The sequence below is a fragment of the Lipotes vexillifer genome, unplaced genomic scaffold, assembly GCF_000442215.2.
Source record: "Lipotes vexillifer unplaced genomic scaffold, Lipotes_vexillifer_v1.1 scaffold129, whole genome shotgun sequence".
Taxonomy (NCBI): Eukaryota; Metazoa; Chordata; class Mammalia; order Artiodactyla; family Lipotidae; genus Lipotes; species Lipotes vexillifer.
Window position 1 is genome coordinate 451,684 of NW_006777287.1, and position 15,244 is coordinate 466,927.

A 15,244-nucleotide genomic window follows, 5' to 3' on the forward strand; every position below is an offset into this window, starting at 1 on the left:
ACCTCCAGACTTCTCATCTGGTCACAGGGGACTCATGAGTCACACGATGTGTCTTAAGTTTTAAAAACAAGCTTTAAAATGACTAAGATGAAGGCCGTCTTCTTTTAAAAAGTACAGAAAAGTTCACCAACTCCAATTTCTGGTATCTCTTCTTTTTTAAAGACAAAGATTTGTGGGGGGTAAGGAGAAGCAGTAAAATATGTAAGATATGTTCTTTTTCTTCTGATTATTTTTTGTTTACTCAATTAAATATTTATGGTTTTAGTTACTGGAGTACTGAAATGTGGTAAAGATAAAAGATATTTGAGGTGAACAGGCTTGAAGGGAAGTTTTGTTTCCACAACACTGAAACAGTGATAGATTGAATTGTTTTGTAGAGAGGGGTGAATTCTGAATTAAAGCATAGGCAGTGGACTCAAATGGTCTCAGTGTGGAGAGGGTTAGTATTGTTTACCCCAGAGCAGAGGTAATCAGCTCAAGAAACACATCTATAGTATTTATGATTTCTGTTTAAGGAATAGTTTGGGAGTTTCTTTGCCCTCATGAGCAGGAATTGATCCTTAAGAATAAAAGAAGTGTGCTGCTCTGGTCTGACCAGTGGCCTAACTCAAACGTCTGTCTCTGTTAATGGCCCTGAAGGGTATTTTCCTGAAAGTCTAAGGGAGCTGGACTTTTAGATGCTTCTTTACTTAAGGATTACTTCCAAATACCATCATGGATTTATCCTCCCTGACTTTATCTCAGTCCTTCTTGAACCTGTTTACATTTTCATTCTGTTCCACTTCTTGAGCTGATGAGTTCTCTAAGTTCCCTAAACATTGCTCAAAGTCCTGCTTTCTTTTTGATAAAATTGCCTTTAGGTTACAGGGATTGCCCCTTTGTTACTTTAACTCTGTGATTGGGTGAATAAAGTCAACAATTTCCACACTCGTCTTGTATCGATTTCTGCTTCATTCTTTTAGAGCAAGATTTCTCAACCTTGGCAGTATTGACATTTTGGGCCAGATAAATCTGTGCATTGCAGGATGTTTAGCAGCCTCCCTGGTCTCTACCCCCAAGATGCCAGTAACGCTGCGTCTTCCCAGTTGCGATAACCAAAAATGTCTCCAGATATTGCCACATTGTCCCTGGGGAACAAAATTGCCTTCAGCTGGGAACCACTGCTTTAGATATTTGTCTTTTCCAAACTGTAAGGTTTTGTGCTTTTGGGACTAACTTTATAAATATGGAGGCTCCTCTATCCAGTTGATTGTATTGTGCTTTTCTGGTTTTTTTCCAGCTCTGGTTGATGTCCATCTTGAACGACAGTGACAACTACTTTTCATAGTTTCAGTTTTTTCAGGTCAGCTGCATCGTTTGTGAGTGGTGTGTGGAACAAATACCTTGAAAACTTAGACTTTTTTTCTCATTATAAATGTCCCATATGTGTACTGTAAAAATGTGGAGAATGGAAAAAATTAGAATGTTTTTGTCACTCAGAAAACTTCAGTGTTATTGATGCAACTAATGTTAATAAATTGGTTTATGGCCTTCATTATTTTCTATATATTTTATTTCATAGGTGCAGTCTTGCTATAAGACCAATTTTTATACTGTTTTTCCACTTAACATTTTTATTTATTTATTTTATTATTTATGGCTGTGTTGGCTCTTCGTTTCTGCGCGAGGGCTTTCTCTAGTTGCAGCAAGCGGGGGCCACTCTTCATCGCGGTGGCGGGCCTCTCACTATCGCGGCCACTCTTGTTGCGGAGTGCAGGCTCAGTAATTGTGGCTCACGGGCCTAGTTGCTCCGCGACATGTGGGATCCTCCCAGACCAGGGCTCGAACCCATGTCCCCTGCATTGGCAGGCAGACTCTTAACCACTGCGCCACCAGGGAAACCCTCCACTTAACATTTTAACATGAATGTTTCCCTGTGTACCATGTTTAAATAATTGAGTGAAATACCATAATATTAATATACTTTAAGTATTCCTCTTTTGTGTGATAGCTAGGTTTCATCTATTGTTTTTATTAGGGAGTTTTAATGAACATTTTGTTCCTAAATCATTTTCTGTGTTTTGGATTATTTTTCAAATATGAATGTTGGAAGTAGAATTCCTGGATCAAAGGGTATGAATATGTATAAAGTAGAGCCTTAGATTATTTTTAAGTTGCTGCATGGCCCCACAGATGGCAGTGAATAGTGGTTCCTTGAACTGACCATGCATTTCAGAAGTATGTCGGGTGGGTGTATAGAAGGAAAGAAAGGGCTGTGTTTGAGTTAATCACTTTTCCTGCCGCCTGCTCTTCTGTGGGAACATTATTGGGGAGTCAAGTAGCCACCAAACCACAGACTTAGATTCCAGTCCCAAATAATCCTAGTTGGGTTGACTTCCAGACAGTGCTCCTTTAAGAGGGAGTTTCACCCAAGGAAGGCATTTACTTTATACAGTTGTATTTTGCCTGGCTTACAGTCACTGTTAAGATTAATCAGAATGCTGTTAATCATTTTGGTTGAGATTATAGTAGGAATAATATCTGAAAACCGCCTTCAAATTACTCTTCTCAAGGGTGCAAGGTAAGGGCTGGTGTACATTTCATTTCTGCCAAAACAAAGGAATACTCATTGTGGGAGGTAAGGAAGAAAATAATGTCATTGTAAAGTCTGCACGCTGAATAGAGGACTAGAAAATAAACAGCTGAATAATATATCCAAATGTAAGGCAATGAGGTACATTGCACTGTACTTATTTTTGGTTTTGCTTAACAAAAAGTTTTATTCTAAAGTACTTTTTAAAGTGTACCACCAAATGAAGTTTCACATGTTGTCTTTAGGGGTGCCTGGAAGCAGAACGTGAGACCATATTTGAACGTACATGATTTGTTGAGGGAGTGCTCTCAGGAGAAACTTATAAGGGAGCAAGGACAAGAAGGCAGGGAAGAGGAAGAAGCTAAAGTAAGGATATAGTCTAGCATTAGCCTGTTTTGGTTGGGGGCATGGTTGGGGTGGTGTAGAGCTACTGGCTGCCCCTGGGAGGGAGACAGGGAGAGTATAATTTCCCTGGCAGGACTCCAGCCCTTGGGGAAAGGGACAGCTGTGAGCCATTAGCAGCCAACAAGCAGTACCTGGGAGATGGGTATGCTAGCTAGTAAAGGAAATGTGGGTGGGGCATGTTTACTTTGTGCAGGACACTATGCTGAGACCTGGGAGTAAGAGATGAATGTGACATAGTTCCTGCTTTGAAGATGGTTGTGGTCTTGTGGCAGGGCTGACCATGTAAAGAATATTTACAGTGCAAATGAAGAGCATTTTACATGGACAGAAGCATGTATAGAGACTTGGATAGAAAGCAAAGGAGCGAATAATTGTAAGAGAGGCGTATCTGGGGAACCTCACTGAGGAGATCTAACAAATGGGTCGGACCAGGTTGGGGGAAAATGGGATGGTCCGGGTAAACAAGCAGGGGACTGTAGGCAGAGGGAAGAGCCCTGTCCAAAGGCTGGCAAGTATGAAACAAGATGGTATGTTCATGGAATCACATGAGGCACAGCATGTGCAGGAGGCAGGGGGGAAGCAGCTGATGAGGCCTGACAAATTGGAGCCGGAATGCTGTGGGCCTCCAAGGCTATGCTTAGGAGTCTTGGGCTTAGAAGGGGCAGCATTCCTTCTGTTACCCCCCCAGCCTGCCTCAGGTCTCAGGGTCAACTTGGAGTGCCCTGAGCTCTGCCCTCTGGTGGCCATGTAGCTCCAAGCATGTCATTTAAACATTTCTGAGCCCCAATTTCATCTGTAAAATGGTGATAATGATGTTTATAGGACTGTTGTTGTGATTAGAAGTAATAAAGACAAATCTAAAGATTTGCCATCATGGAATTATTCTGCTGATATTTACTGTTCTTTGTCATTTTCCTGTAGTAATTAAAACAGCAGTGCTGTCACAGAAATAAATCAGTGGACTTTAATAGCCCAGACCCAAAAGTTTGCTTGCTTTGTTTTCTTTTCTAAAAATTATAAGCAACCCAGTTTCCAGGACTGGTGTTATTGGTGTTAATCTGTTTCCTAGGCTCTTTATTGATAATAAAAGATTTTTTGTTTCCATCTGTAGTAAAACATGATTGTTACTGTAATAGTTTAAAAAGCACCAGATTTGGGAATTCCCTGGCAGTCCGGTGGTTAGGACTCGGCGCTTTCACTGCTGGGGCCCTGTGTTCAATCCCCAGTCAGGGAACTAAGATCCCACAAGCCGTGTGGCGTGGGGAAGAAAAAAAAGCACCAGATTTTACAGAGTCTTAAAAATTGGCACCTCCCTCAGTCATGAACAGTTTGGTAGCTCATCTAAAGAAGAGAATATTATAGAAAATGGAGACACTCTTTTAGCCAGAGTTCATAAGACCAGAACTTCAGATGAGAGGAGTATCTAGCTTACAAGAAGTCTTCGGTCTCCTGAAACTTTCAAGAAAGTGAAGAGAGAGGGACCATACTCAGTTGGCTTTCTTCACTGAGAGTTTTTAGAGAATAAAAGTATTTCTTCTATGGCATATGCTGCCTTCAATCCCAGTACAAGCTATCCATATGGAGGTTATGTTCAGTAGACACAGAATTTTTCTATTGATGTTATTCTTGACTCTACCTAAAAATTTCTCATTGGTAAAATGTCACAATATTTTTAAAGGTTTTTTTTAGCTTTATTGAGGTATAATTTACATACTATAAAATTCATCCATTTTAAGTAGACAATTCAGTGGGTTTTAATATATTTACAGAGTTTTGCAACCATCACTACTACCCAATTTTAGAACATTTCTGTCACCCCAAAAAGAAGCTTTGTGCCCATTTTCAGTCAGTATGTGTTCTTACTCCCAACCCTAGGTAACCACTAATCTACTTCCTGTCTCTATAGATAGGCCTGCTCCTACTCTGGGCATTTAATATAAATGGAATCATATGATAAGTGATATGGTGTTTATGACTTCTTTCACTGAGCATAATGTTTTTGTTAAGTGGTTTTTTTTTTACATGCTTTACATTTGTTTTACACGTTGTAGCATGTATCAGTACTTTGTTCCTTTTTATTGCTGAGTAGTATTCCATGGTCCAGATGTACCACAGATTGTTTAACCGTTCACCTGTTGAAAGAAATCTGGGTTGTCTCCAGTTTTTGACTATTATGAATAAAGCTGCTATAAACATTTGTGTATAGGTTTTTGTGTGAACATGTATTTCCATTTCTCTGGGGTAAATGCCCAGGAGTGCAATTGCTGGCTCCTGTGATAGTTACATGTTTAATTTTTAAAGGAATAGCCAAATTGTTTTCTAGAATACCTGTACCATTTACATTCCCACCAGCAGTGTATGAATGATATAGTTTCTTCACATCATCACCATTTCGATTTTCACAGTTTTTTATTTCAGCCATTGTGGTTTTAATTTTCATTTCCCTGATGGCTAATGATATTGAACCTCTTTTCATGTGCTTATTTTCCATTTGTAATGCTTTTTGGTGAAATGTTTGGTCAAATCTTTTGCCCATTTTAAATTGAATCATTTGTCCCTTACTGTTGAGTTTTGAGTGTTCTTTACGTATTCTGGATACAAGTCCATTGTTGTAAATGTGGTTTGTAAATATTTTGTCCCATTCTGTCGCTTGTTTCTGTATCTTCTTAACAGTCTTCTGCAGAGCAAGTTTTTCATTTTGATGAAAGTGAATTTTTCTTTGATAGATCTTGCTCTTGGTGTCAAATCGAAGAACTCTTTGCTTAACCCTAGGTCCTGAAGATTTCCTCCTGAAGAAAAAGTTTTTTTACTTTTACATTAAGTCCATGATCCATTTTAAGTTAACTTTTGTATAAGGCATGAGACTTAGGTTGAAGTTCTTTTTTTTTCCTATTGTTCCAGTACCATTTGTTAAAAAGACCATCTTCCTCCATTTGATTACTTTTCTACCTCTGTCAAAAATCTGTTGGGCATATTCATGTGGGAGTATATTCATTTTAATACTGAAAAATATATTAGGTTGTGGTAGGCAGAATAATGGGCCCCCTAAGATGGCTATGGCCTAATCCCTGGAACTTGTGAACATGGTAGGTTACATGGCAAAGGGGAATTAGGGTTTCTAATCAGCTGACTTTAAAGTAGGGACATTATCCTGGATTATCTGGGTGAGCCTGATGTAATAACAAGGGTTATTAAAAGTGGAAGAGGGAGGCAGAAGAGAAAGGTCAGAGAATGAGGTGTAAGGATAGAAGCAGGGTTAGAGAGATGCAGTGTTGTTGGCTTTGAAGACTGAGGAAGCTGGACAGGATCCAAGGAATGTGAATGGCCTCTAGAAGATGGAAAAGGTAAGGAAATGGATTCTCTCCTAGAGCCTCCAGAAAGGACCACAGCCCTGCCAACATCTTGATTTTAGCTTAGGAATACCTGTATTAGATTTCTAACCCACTGAACTTACTATTAGAGATAATAAATTTGTGTAGTTTTAAGCCACTGAGTTTGTAGTAACTTATTGCTGCAACAATAGAATACTAATAAATGGATATTTCAGAAAAGTTCCCATTGATAATAGGATTCTAAATGTTTGGGCACACCATTTATCTGGAAAGTTTACATGTATGGAACATCCCAATGGTATCAGACAAATGAAGTGCTACTCTAGGTAGATTTGTGCATTCAATGGGGAATAATTAGAAAATATATTACATTTATCTTTAAATTTCTACATTCATTGCGACTTTAAATTATGTTCCTTTTTGGTGGGAAGTGTTTTATGACTTGTGTTTGTTTGTATTTTAGAAGAGTGTTTGAATGTCTTGAGTTTTACACTGTGAACCAAACACAGCCCCCAAAATTTATGTGACAGGAGGTTAACATCCTATTTAAAGAAACATTCTTCATTTTGCAATATATAGATACTGAATTATTATGTTATAAACCTGAAACTAACATAGTGTTATATGTCAATTATATCACAATTTAAGAAAAGAAATATTCAGTTGACTTTGATAGTAGGACAAATAGAATTTGATTAATAATTTTTTTTTTTTTTTTTTTGCGGTATGCGGGCCTCTCACTGTTGTGGCCTCTCCCATTGTGGAGCACAGGCTCTGGACGCGCAGACTCAGCGGCCATGGCTCACGGGCCCAGCCGCTCCGCGGCATGTGGGATCTTCCCGGACCAGGTCATGAACCCGCATCCCCTGCATCAGCAGGTGGACTCTCAACCACTGCGCCACCAGGGAAGCCCAATAATTTTGATACTTATGCTAATCCTATTCGTTTTTTTAAATAACAGCTTTATTGAGTTATAATTTACGTACCATACAGTTCACCCAGTTAAAGTGTACAGTTTCATGATTCTTAATATATTCACTGATATGTGCCAACATCAGTACAGAGCACTTTGAATATCTTATCTCATTGCCTTCTGATTTCCATTGTTTTTCATGAGAAGTCAGCTGTTAATCTTATTGGGGTTCCCTTATAAGTGAGGAGTCATTTTTCCCTTCCCGCTTTCAAGATTTTCTCCTTGTCTGGCTTAAAGCAATTTGACCATGATATGCCGTGTATTTGTGCAGCTATTTGCAGACAGTCGTGTAGTAGTAGAAGTAGTAGTAATATAAACTACTTGGAGTTTTTTGAGCTTCCTGGTTGTGCAAATTAATGTTTTTCAGTTAAATTGGGAAGTTTGCAGCCACTAAAAAAAAATTTTTTTGGCTTTTTTTCTCTCTCTCCTTGTGGCACTCCCATTACATATATGTTGGTGCATTTAATGGTACCCCACATTTCTCTCAGGCTGTGTACATTTTTCTTCATCTTTCTTCCTGGTTCATGGTTTTCTTTAGTTCTAGGAACATATTTACATGGCTAATTTGAAGTCTTTGCCTGTTAAATCTGACATCTAGTTGCACTTACAGCCAGTTTCTGTTGCCTGCTTTTTTGCTGGTGTATAGGTCATACTTTCCTGTTTCTTTACATGTCTTGTAACTTTTTGTTAGAAACTGGGCATTTTAGATAATATAACATAGCAACTCAGTACTGGTGCCCCACCGCCCCTCAGGGCTCTTTATTGTTATTTGCTTGTGAATTTTTTTAGTGACTGGCTGCATTATTTTATTGAAACCTATTTACTCTTGCCCTTCGCCCTGAAGTGTGAAGTCTTGATGTTGCTTCTTAGGCATGCAGCCTTTGGTATGCCCACAGTCACCCTGGGATTGACTGTGGTTTTGGCAGGGCTCTTTCTGACTCTTTACCCTGACCACGTCCAGCTGTTAAACTCCACTGATTGCTGTTGTTTTTAATAGTGCCCTGGGGCATATGTTGCTCCCCAAACTGATCCAGTCAGATTAGGGCTCCTTTGAAGGGGTAGTTCCTGAGATCAGTATTAGAGATTTCTTCTGACCCCAGGATGGTTCCTCCCAGCTATTTCTTTCCTTGGTTCTCTCTAGCATGCTACCGTAGGCTTGGACTTCTCCACACACTGTTGCAAATGAAGTCAGTTCCATTGGGGGAAGATTTAGAGCCCTCTATTCTATGGCCTACCTCTCCCCCTAGGCAAAATCTCTGAGCCACAACTCTAGTGCAGGGTGTGGGGACAATGATGTGTTTCCCTCTGAGTGGTAACCCCAGGTCTCCTAGGTTTGCCTCTCCTAAGGTAGAACCCACGAGCTGGGCCTAGGGCAACTAGGGCCTCAGTATTCTTGGTGGTATCACACCCCTGGACTTAGCCTCCATACCAGGAATGGGGGCCACCTGGAAGAAGGGAACCCCCATCTCTCAGCCATAGTTGTCTGGAACCTAGCCTCATCAACCAGTAGTCGCTGTGGACCAGATGAGAAACACACATCCTGCTCTTCCCAGGAGAAAGCTTTACAACTGGGAGCTTGAGGAGAGGGAGCTCTGTGTTCTTGGCTGCACTTGTCTGGTGTGATATCTGTGCTGGGAGCGGGGATGGAGGGAGTGGGTCTAGGTCCAAATACCATAGACTCTTACTTTATGTACTGAGTTGTAGATTTTCTTTAATGAGTGCTTCTTCATTTTCTGTATGCCCTTAGGACCATTTCCAGAGATTTTATTTTATTTTATTTTTTTAAAGGGAACTTTATTTTTTTTTAATTAATTAATTTATTTATTTTTGGCTGCATTGGGTCTTCGTTGCTGCACAGGCTTTCTTTAGTTGAGGCAAGTGGGGGCTACTCTGTTGCAGTGCATGGGCTTCTCATTGTGGTGGCTTCTCTTGTTGTGGAGCACGGACTCTAGGCACACAGGCTTCAGTAGTTGTGGCTTGCAGGCTCTAGAGCACAGGCTCAGCAGTTGTGGCGCACGGGCTTAGTTGCTCCGCGGCATGTGGGATCTTCCTGGACCAGGGCTCGAACCCGTGTCCCCTGCGTTGGCAGGCGGATCTTAACCACTGCGCCACCAGGGAAGCCCTCCAGAGATTTTAAATGAGTGTTTTTTGTTTATTTTTTAAGTAATTTTCACCAGTTTCACTGGGGAATGGATCCACAAATCTCTTCACATTGTCATGCCAGAAATGGAGCTCTACTAGCTTTTTAGCATACAGTTTTGTTTCTGTTGCTTCTAATTGCTCATAGTGGCCTTGTACTTGGATTTCTATCTCCTTTGTAAATTGTGAGTCTCTTGAAGGCAGTAGCCCTGACCTTTATTCCTTGTTGGATCATGATTGTCCCTAGTAGCATTTTATATACTGTGGCACATAAAAGAACGTTAGTTATTGACTGTATCACTGTCTTTTCTAGTTTATATTTTCAGCACTTCTTTTGTGACTTAAAGTGTCTTACCGTGTTTTCCTTTTTTTCTACTCTCTAGTGCTGATGTGTTCCCAGAAAGGTGGTGCCTCTTTTTTATCTGTCACTGGTCTCTCTTTCTCTCTCTCCCTCTCCCTCCCTCTCTCTCTCTCTCTCTCTCTCTCTCTCTGTCGCACACATACACACACAAGGATGCTCCAACCATTGGAAGTTTTAATTAAAAACATTATTTTTCACGATATAGGAGCTTTCTGTAGCATTTCTTGCGATAGATATAATTTTAAATTAGGCTAGTTGTTTGTGGGATGGGAAGAGGTAGAAAGTGAGAAAGGGGGAGAAAGGGCAGGCAGAAAAGCAATGGTTTGTGCTTTTAAAGATGGGACATGCCTCACTTGTTCTTTCTTCAGCCAGCCATGTCTCATGCCTTTTTAACCTTGGCCCTTGACAGCTCTGCCTTTGCAACTGCTTTTTCCTTTCTTGTTCCTGTCTTATTGGGGATCCCTGGCTGATGATGGCCCTGTGGCTGCCCCCCTTTGTTTGGGTGGACAGTGGTCATGTGGCCACATCTGAGGCTCCAGCCAATCCTATACCATTCATTCTCTGCTGCTTGGATTTCCTCCTAAAGCTAATATGTGGCCTCACCCAGTCTTTGACACACTGTGTATTGGAGAATTTGGTAGTACTCTTCTCCCATCACTCTAGGTCATTTGAGAATATTCTTAACAGAAATTATTTGATTTGTGTGATTTGCCCGCTGCTGCTTCTTGAGCAGTATTGACTGCCCTCTGGGATGGGTATGTGTGGGTTGACTATTTTATTCAGTGTTGTTCTCTTTCCCAGGATGCTCCAGGATGAAACGTCATAGAACTCTCAGCAGCAGTGACAGTTCAGACGAGAGTGAGTAGAACCAGCCAACAGCTGGTAACCTCTGTATCTGTAATCCTTGAGGATTTCTTTGACTTGAGGACAAGCTGTTTCATGCTTCTTTTAATGGTTAAAAAATAATGTTTCTAGGAAGGAAAGCTTGGAGTACCATTTTTCTTATTCATTTAAATTTCATTAGACATAGATAAGTTAGGGGAGAGAATTGGTTTTATGTGGCATATAGCATTTTGTTTTTCACTTTTTATTTACCCAGGCAACAAAGCCACATCTACCAATGATTTAACAGTTCTTTTCTAGGAAGTAAGAAAAGCATGAGAGCATAATTGTAGGCCCTACAGTTCTATTTGTAGCTCAGGTACTAAGTGTTTGACTGGATGAGTCATCATTTGTAAAAGACAACAACTTTATTAACAGTAGCATTTGGGGAAGTGCTGAAGGTTACACAGATTACCTGCTCCACATTTTTAGTTTTTACAGTTGCTTTTGCAGATACTTTTTCTCCAGATGGAACATGAATTGTGTTATTCCAAGTTATTATGAAATATGATTACACCAAATTGAATCTCCTCAGCATTAGCATTGTTGAAGCTTTTGCACCCTGGGATGTCACCCATAAATGTCATTAAACTCCATTATGAAACTTTTTTGGTTGAAATTTAACTGTTTTCTTCAGTGGTATGAGGTCACTGTGCTCTTCTCCATCATATATTTCATATTCTTTTGGATGACATTTAGTTATAATAGCAGGTAATAAGTCTCAGTATGTTTTTCTAATTATCTTTTGCAGGTCCTTCCACTTCCTTTACTTCTGGCTCAATGTATAGGAGCAAGTCAAAAATTCCAAATGAACACAAGAAACCTGCTGAGGTGAGATCAGATATTAAATTCTTAAGACTTAAAAAATAGACAGATAGCTACCTTCTGCCTACATATCTACAATACCCAGATCTTGGAGACGTGAGGAGTAAACTACATGCCAATGGATAGGCTTGTTTTCTGATGAACTTTTTTGTTTTTCAAGAAAGATTCCATTTCCTTTTTCCTTTGGGGAAAACAGTAACCTTCACTGTGCTTTCATTTTGGTGATGACACCTAAGTGCCTGGCTTTAGAATATAAATCCTCTCCTAGCCAAGAAGTCAAAGGGAGCCAGATTTGGAGAATTGGGAAGGACCAAAAGAGCCAAAGATCTGGCCTATGATAGGAAAGAGCTAAGTTGGCAGGTGGGAGGCAGTGCAGGAAAGGATAGGTGAGGAAGTCATGGATAGAGAAGGAAAGGACTGGGTTGGAGATCTGGGCTCTGGTATGTCCTCACAGCCTTCAGAGCACTACCACCAGGCCAGGAAAAATGGGCCAGTCCTTGTGAGGCTAGTCATCTTCTGCCACAAGGGCAGCAAAGTGCCAGGGTTGCACCTAGATTTGGTCATTGTTTTATGAATCCTACAGGCTTTCCTCTGTGATAATTAAATGATGAGAAACTGACCTTGTCTATCTTCACTTCTACTATGAGTAGTCTTCCTTGGCTACAAAGGAAAAGGGAATGTATTAGTTAACTGTTGCTGCATTATACGTTATCACAAAATTATCGGCTTAAAGTAGCACACATTTATTATCTCAGTTTCTGTGGGTCAGGAATCTGGGCACAGTGTGACTGGGTTCTCTCTGTTCAGGGTCTTTCAAGGCTGCAATCAGTGTGCTGGCTGGGCTGTGTTCTCATCTGGAAGTTTGACTAGGGAAGAATTTGCTTCCGAGCTCATTCAGATTGTTGGCAGAATTCATCTCCTTCCTGCTGGAGGACTGAGGTCCCTGTTTTTTCACTCACTTTTGGTAGAGTACCACCCTCCACTCCTAGAGGCTGCTTGTAGTTCTTTGCCATGTGGCCTTCTCCATAGATCCTCTCAAAACACAGCAGCTTACTTATTCAAAGACAGCTAGGGGAGAGTCTTTTACTCCAGTCTGCTAAGACTGAGTCTTTTTTTTTTTTTTTTTTTTTTTTTTTTGTACTCCAGCTCTTACGGAGCACAGGCTCCGGACGCACAGGCTCAGCGGCCATGGCTCACGGGCCCAGCCACTCCGCGGCATGTGGGATCCTCCTGGACCGGGGCACGAACCCGTGTCCCCTGCATCGGCAGGTGGACTCTCAACCACTGTGCCACCAGGGAAGCCCAAGACTGAGTCTTATATAACATAATCATGAGAATGGCATCCCATCACATTTGCCACATAACATAACCTAATCGAGGGAGTGACATCCCATCATGTCTGACATATTCTGTTGATTAGAAACAAGTCCAGGTTCCACCTGCCCCCATGCAAGTGTGGGGGGGGGGCGGCATTGCTTTAGGGTGTGAGCCAGAGAGAGCATTTCTCCCTTTCTCAGAGGTCACTTTTCATTTTCACCTTTTGCCAGGGATCTTTCTGGGCACAGTAGAATATCAGTGTGTATTTATATGTGTCTGTGTCATGCAGAAAAACTTAGGGATTAAAATGCACATAAACAGGAGCAGAACAAATTTCCCACCTATCCAGAGGAGGCTTTGACTACAGAATGGTGAGAAAGAAACCTTGCTACTTTCCCATTTAGGACAGCCAGTCCTCGAGCATAAAGTGACTCAAGAGCTTTGAGTCTTAAGGCCTGCTGCCTCCGAGTCAGTGAGAATATCAGTCTTTTGTTGCAAGAGATAGGGGACCTGGGCTACTGGAAGCAAATTTTTTCATTTATATGTCCCATTCTATTATAAAAGAGAGAACCTGATATTGTAGGACAAAACCAACCTTGGCATTAGAAAAGATTGATTCCATGTGTTGCTTGGCTGGTTTATTTCATCTCTCTGAAATCATTTGTTTTGTCATTATAACATGGACGTTATCACGCCTACCTCTCATAGGTACCATTTATTGTAATTTTCTGTGCCAAGAGCTTTTTATTAGGTAATCTGATTGTTTCCCAAAATTAAGCAATTGTAAGAACCTCCTTGGATGCTTCCTTCATTTAAAAATTTTATTTAATAACTTATTTATATCAGTATGGACTGACATATATTTATTTTATACTTTGGGTTATAATCCAGTACTACATAATATATTGTATTGCTCAGATTATTCTATATATCAGTGAAATCATCTCTCTTATTTTTCTCTTTTCAATTTCCACTGATTTCTGCTCTTACTTTTATTATTTTCTTCCTTCTTGCTTCAGTTTTATTTTGTACTTTTTCTAGATTCTTGAGGTAGATGCTTAGGCTATTTGAAATTTTTCCTTTTTTCTAGTATAAGAATTTTGGTGCTATCAATTTCCCTTTAAATAGTACTTTAGCTGAACCACATTAATTTTGGTATGTTTATTTTCATTTTCATCCATTTCAATATTTTTATTTTCCTTGAGACTTCCTCATTGATCCATGGATTATTTAGAAGTGTGTTGTTTAGCTTCCAAGCGTTTGGAGACTTTTATTGCTATCTTTCTGTTATTGATTTCTAGTTTGAGTTCATTTTTGTCAGAGAACATAGTCTGTATGTTTCAGTTCTTTTACATGTGTCAAGGTTTGTTTTCTGGCCCAAGATATGATTTATCTTGGTGAATGTTTCATGGGCACTTGAAAAGAATGTGTATTCCACTGTTGTTGGGTCCTATTGGTTGATGGTGTTCTTCTGTATCCCAGCTTATTTTCTGCCTAGTAGTTTTATCAGTTGTTCAGTTAGGGCTGTAGCAGTCTCCAACTGTAATTGTGGATTTGGGCATTTCTCCTCTCAGTTCTATCAAATTTGCTTTGTGTATTTTGAAGCTCTGTTGTTAGGTGCATACATATTTAAGATTGCTATATCTTCTTGGTGAATTTATCATCATGTAATGTCCCTCTTTGTCTTTGGTAATTTTGTTTGCTCTGAAGTCTATACCATCTAATATTAATATCATTTCTGGCTTTCTTTTGATTCCTGTTTACATGGTATATGATATATTTTTTCCATCCTTTCACTTATACATATGATTTTTATTTGAAATGAGTTTCTTGCAGATGATATATAGTTGGGTCATTTTTTAATCCACTCTTTCAATCTCTGTCTTTTAATTGGCATATTTAAAACATTTATATTTAATGTAACTTTTACTACTGTTTGGTTTAAGTCTGCCATTTTACTATTCTTCTGTTTGTTTTCTCTGGGATTTTTGTTCCTCTTTTATTTTCTGTCTTCTTGTGGATTACTTGAACATTTTTTTAAATTCCATGTTGAGTTTCCTTCTTCTTTTTCTTTTTTTTATTTTTTTGGCTGCGCTGCACAGCTTACCGGATCTTAGTTCCCCAACCAGGGATTGAACCTGAGGCCTCAGCAGTGAAAGTGTAGAGTCCTAACCACTGGACTGCCAGGGAATTCCCCCATGTTGATTTTTCTATGGTGGTTTTAAGGGTATATCTTTGTGTAGATTTTTAGTGGTTACTCTTGGGAAGCAACCTTTAAAAGGGAGGGCCTTTAACAAACATGACATCAGTCTCCTGGTCTCTACATTATACCACTTTGAAGTAAAGGAAGCTTACCACCATTTGTGTTTGTTTATCCACCCCACCCCCACCTTTATCATATAGTTGTCTTAAATATTTTCTCTACATACATTGAGAAC

At 39.8% G+C, this 15,244-nt stretch overlaps 1 protein-coding gene across 1 annotated transcript in view; it reads left to right on the forward strand.

Annotated features, from left to right (window-relative positions):
* Positions 1-15,244, forward strand: part of JADE3 (jade family PHD finger 3) — a 154,759-nt gene that overhangs the window by 70,862 nt on the left and 68,653 nt on the right. The window contains exons 2-3 of the mRNA XM_007450832.1: positions 10,584-10,640; positions 11,416-11,495. Coding sequence (XP_007450894.1) covers positions 10,595-10,640; positions 11,416-11,495 — 126 coding nt within the window. The 5' untranslated portion in view covers positions 10,584-10,594. The remainder of the gene's footprint in view (positions 1-10,583; positions 10,641-11,415; positions 11,496-15,244) is intronic.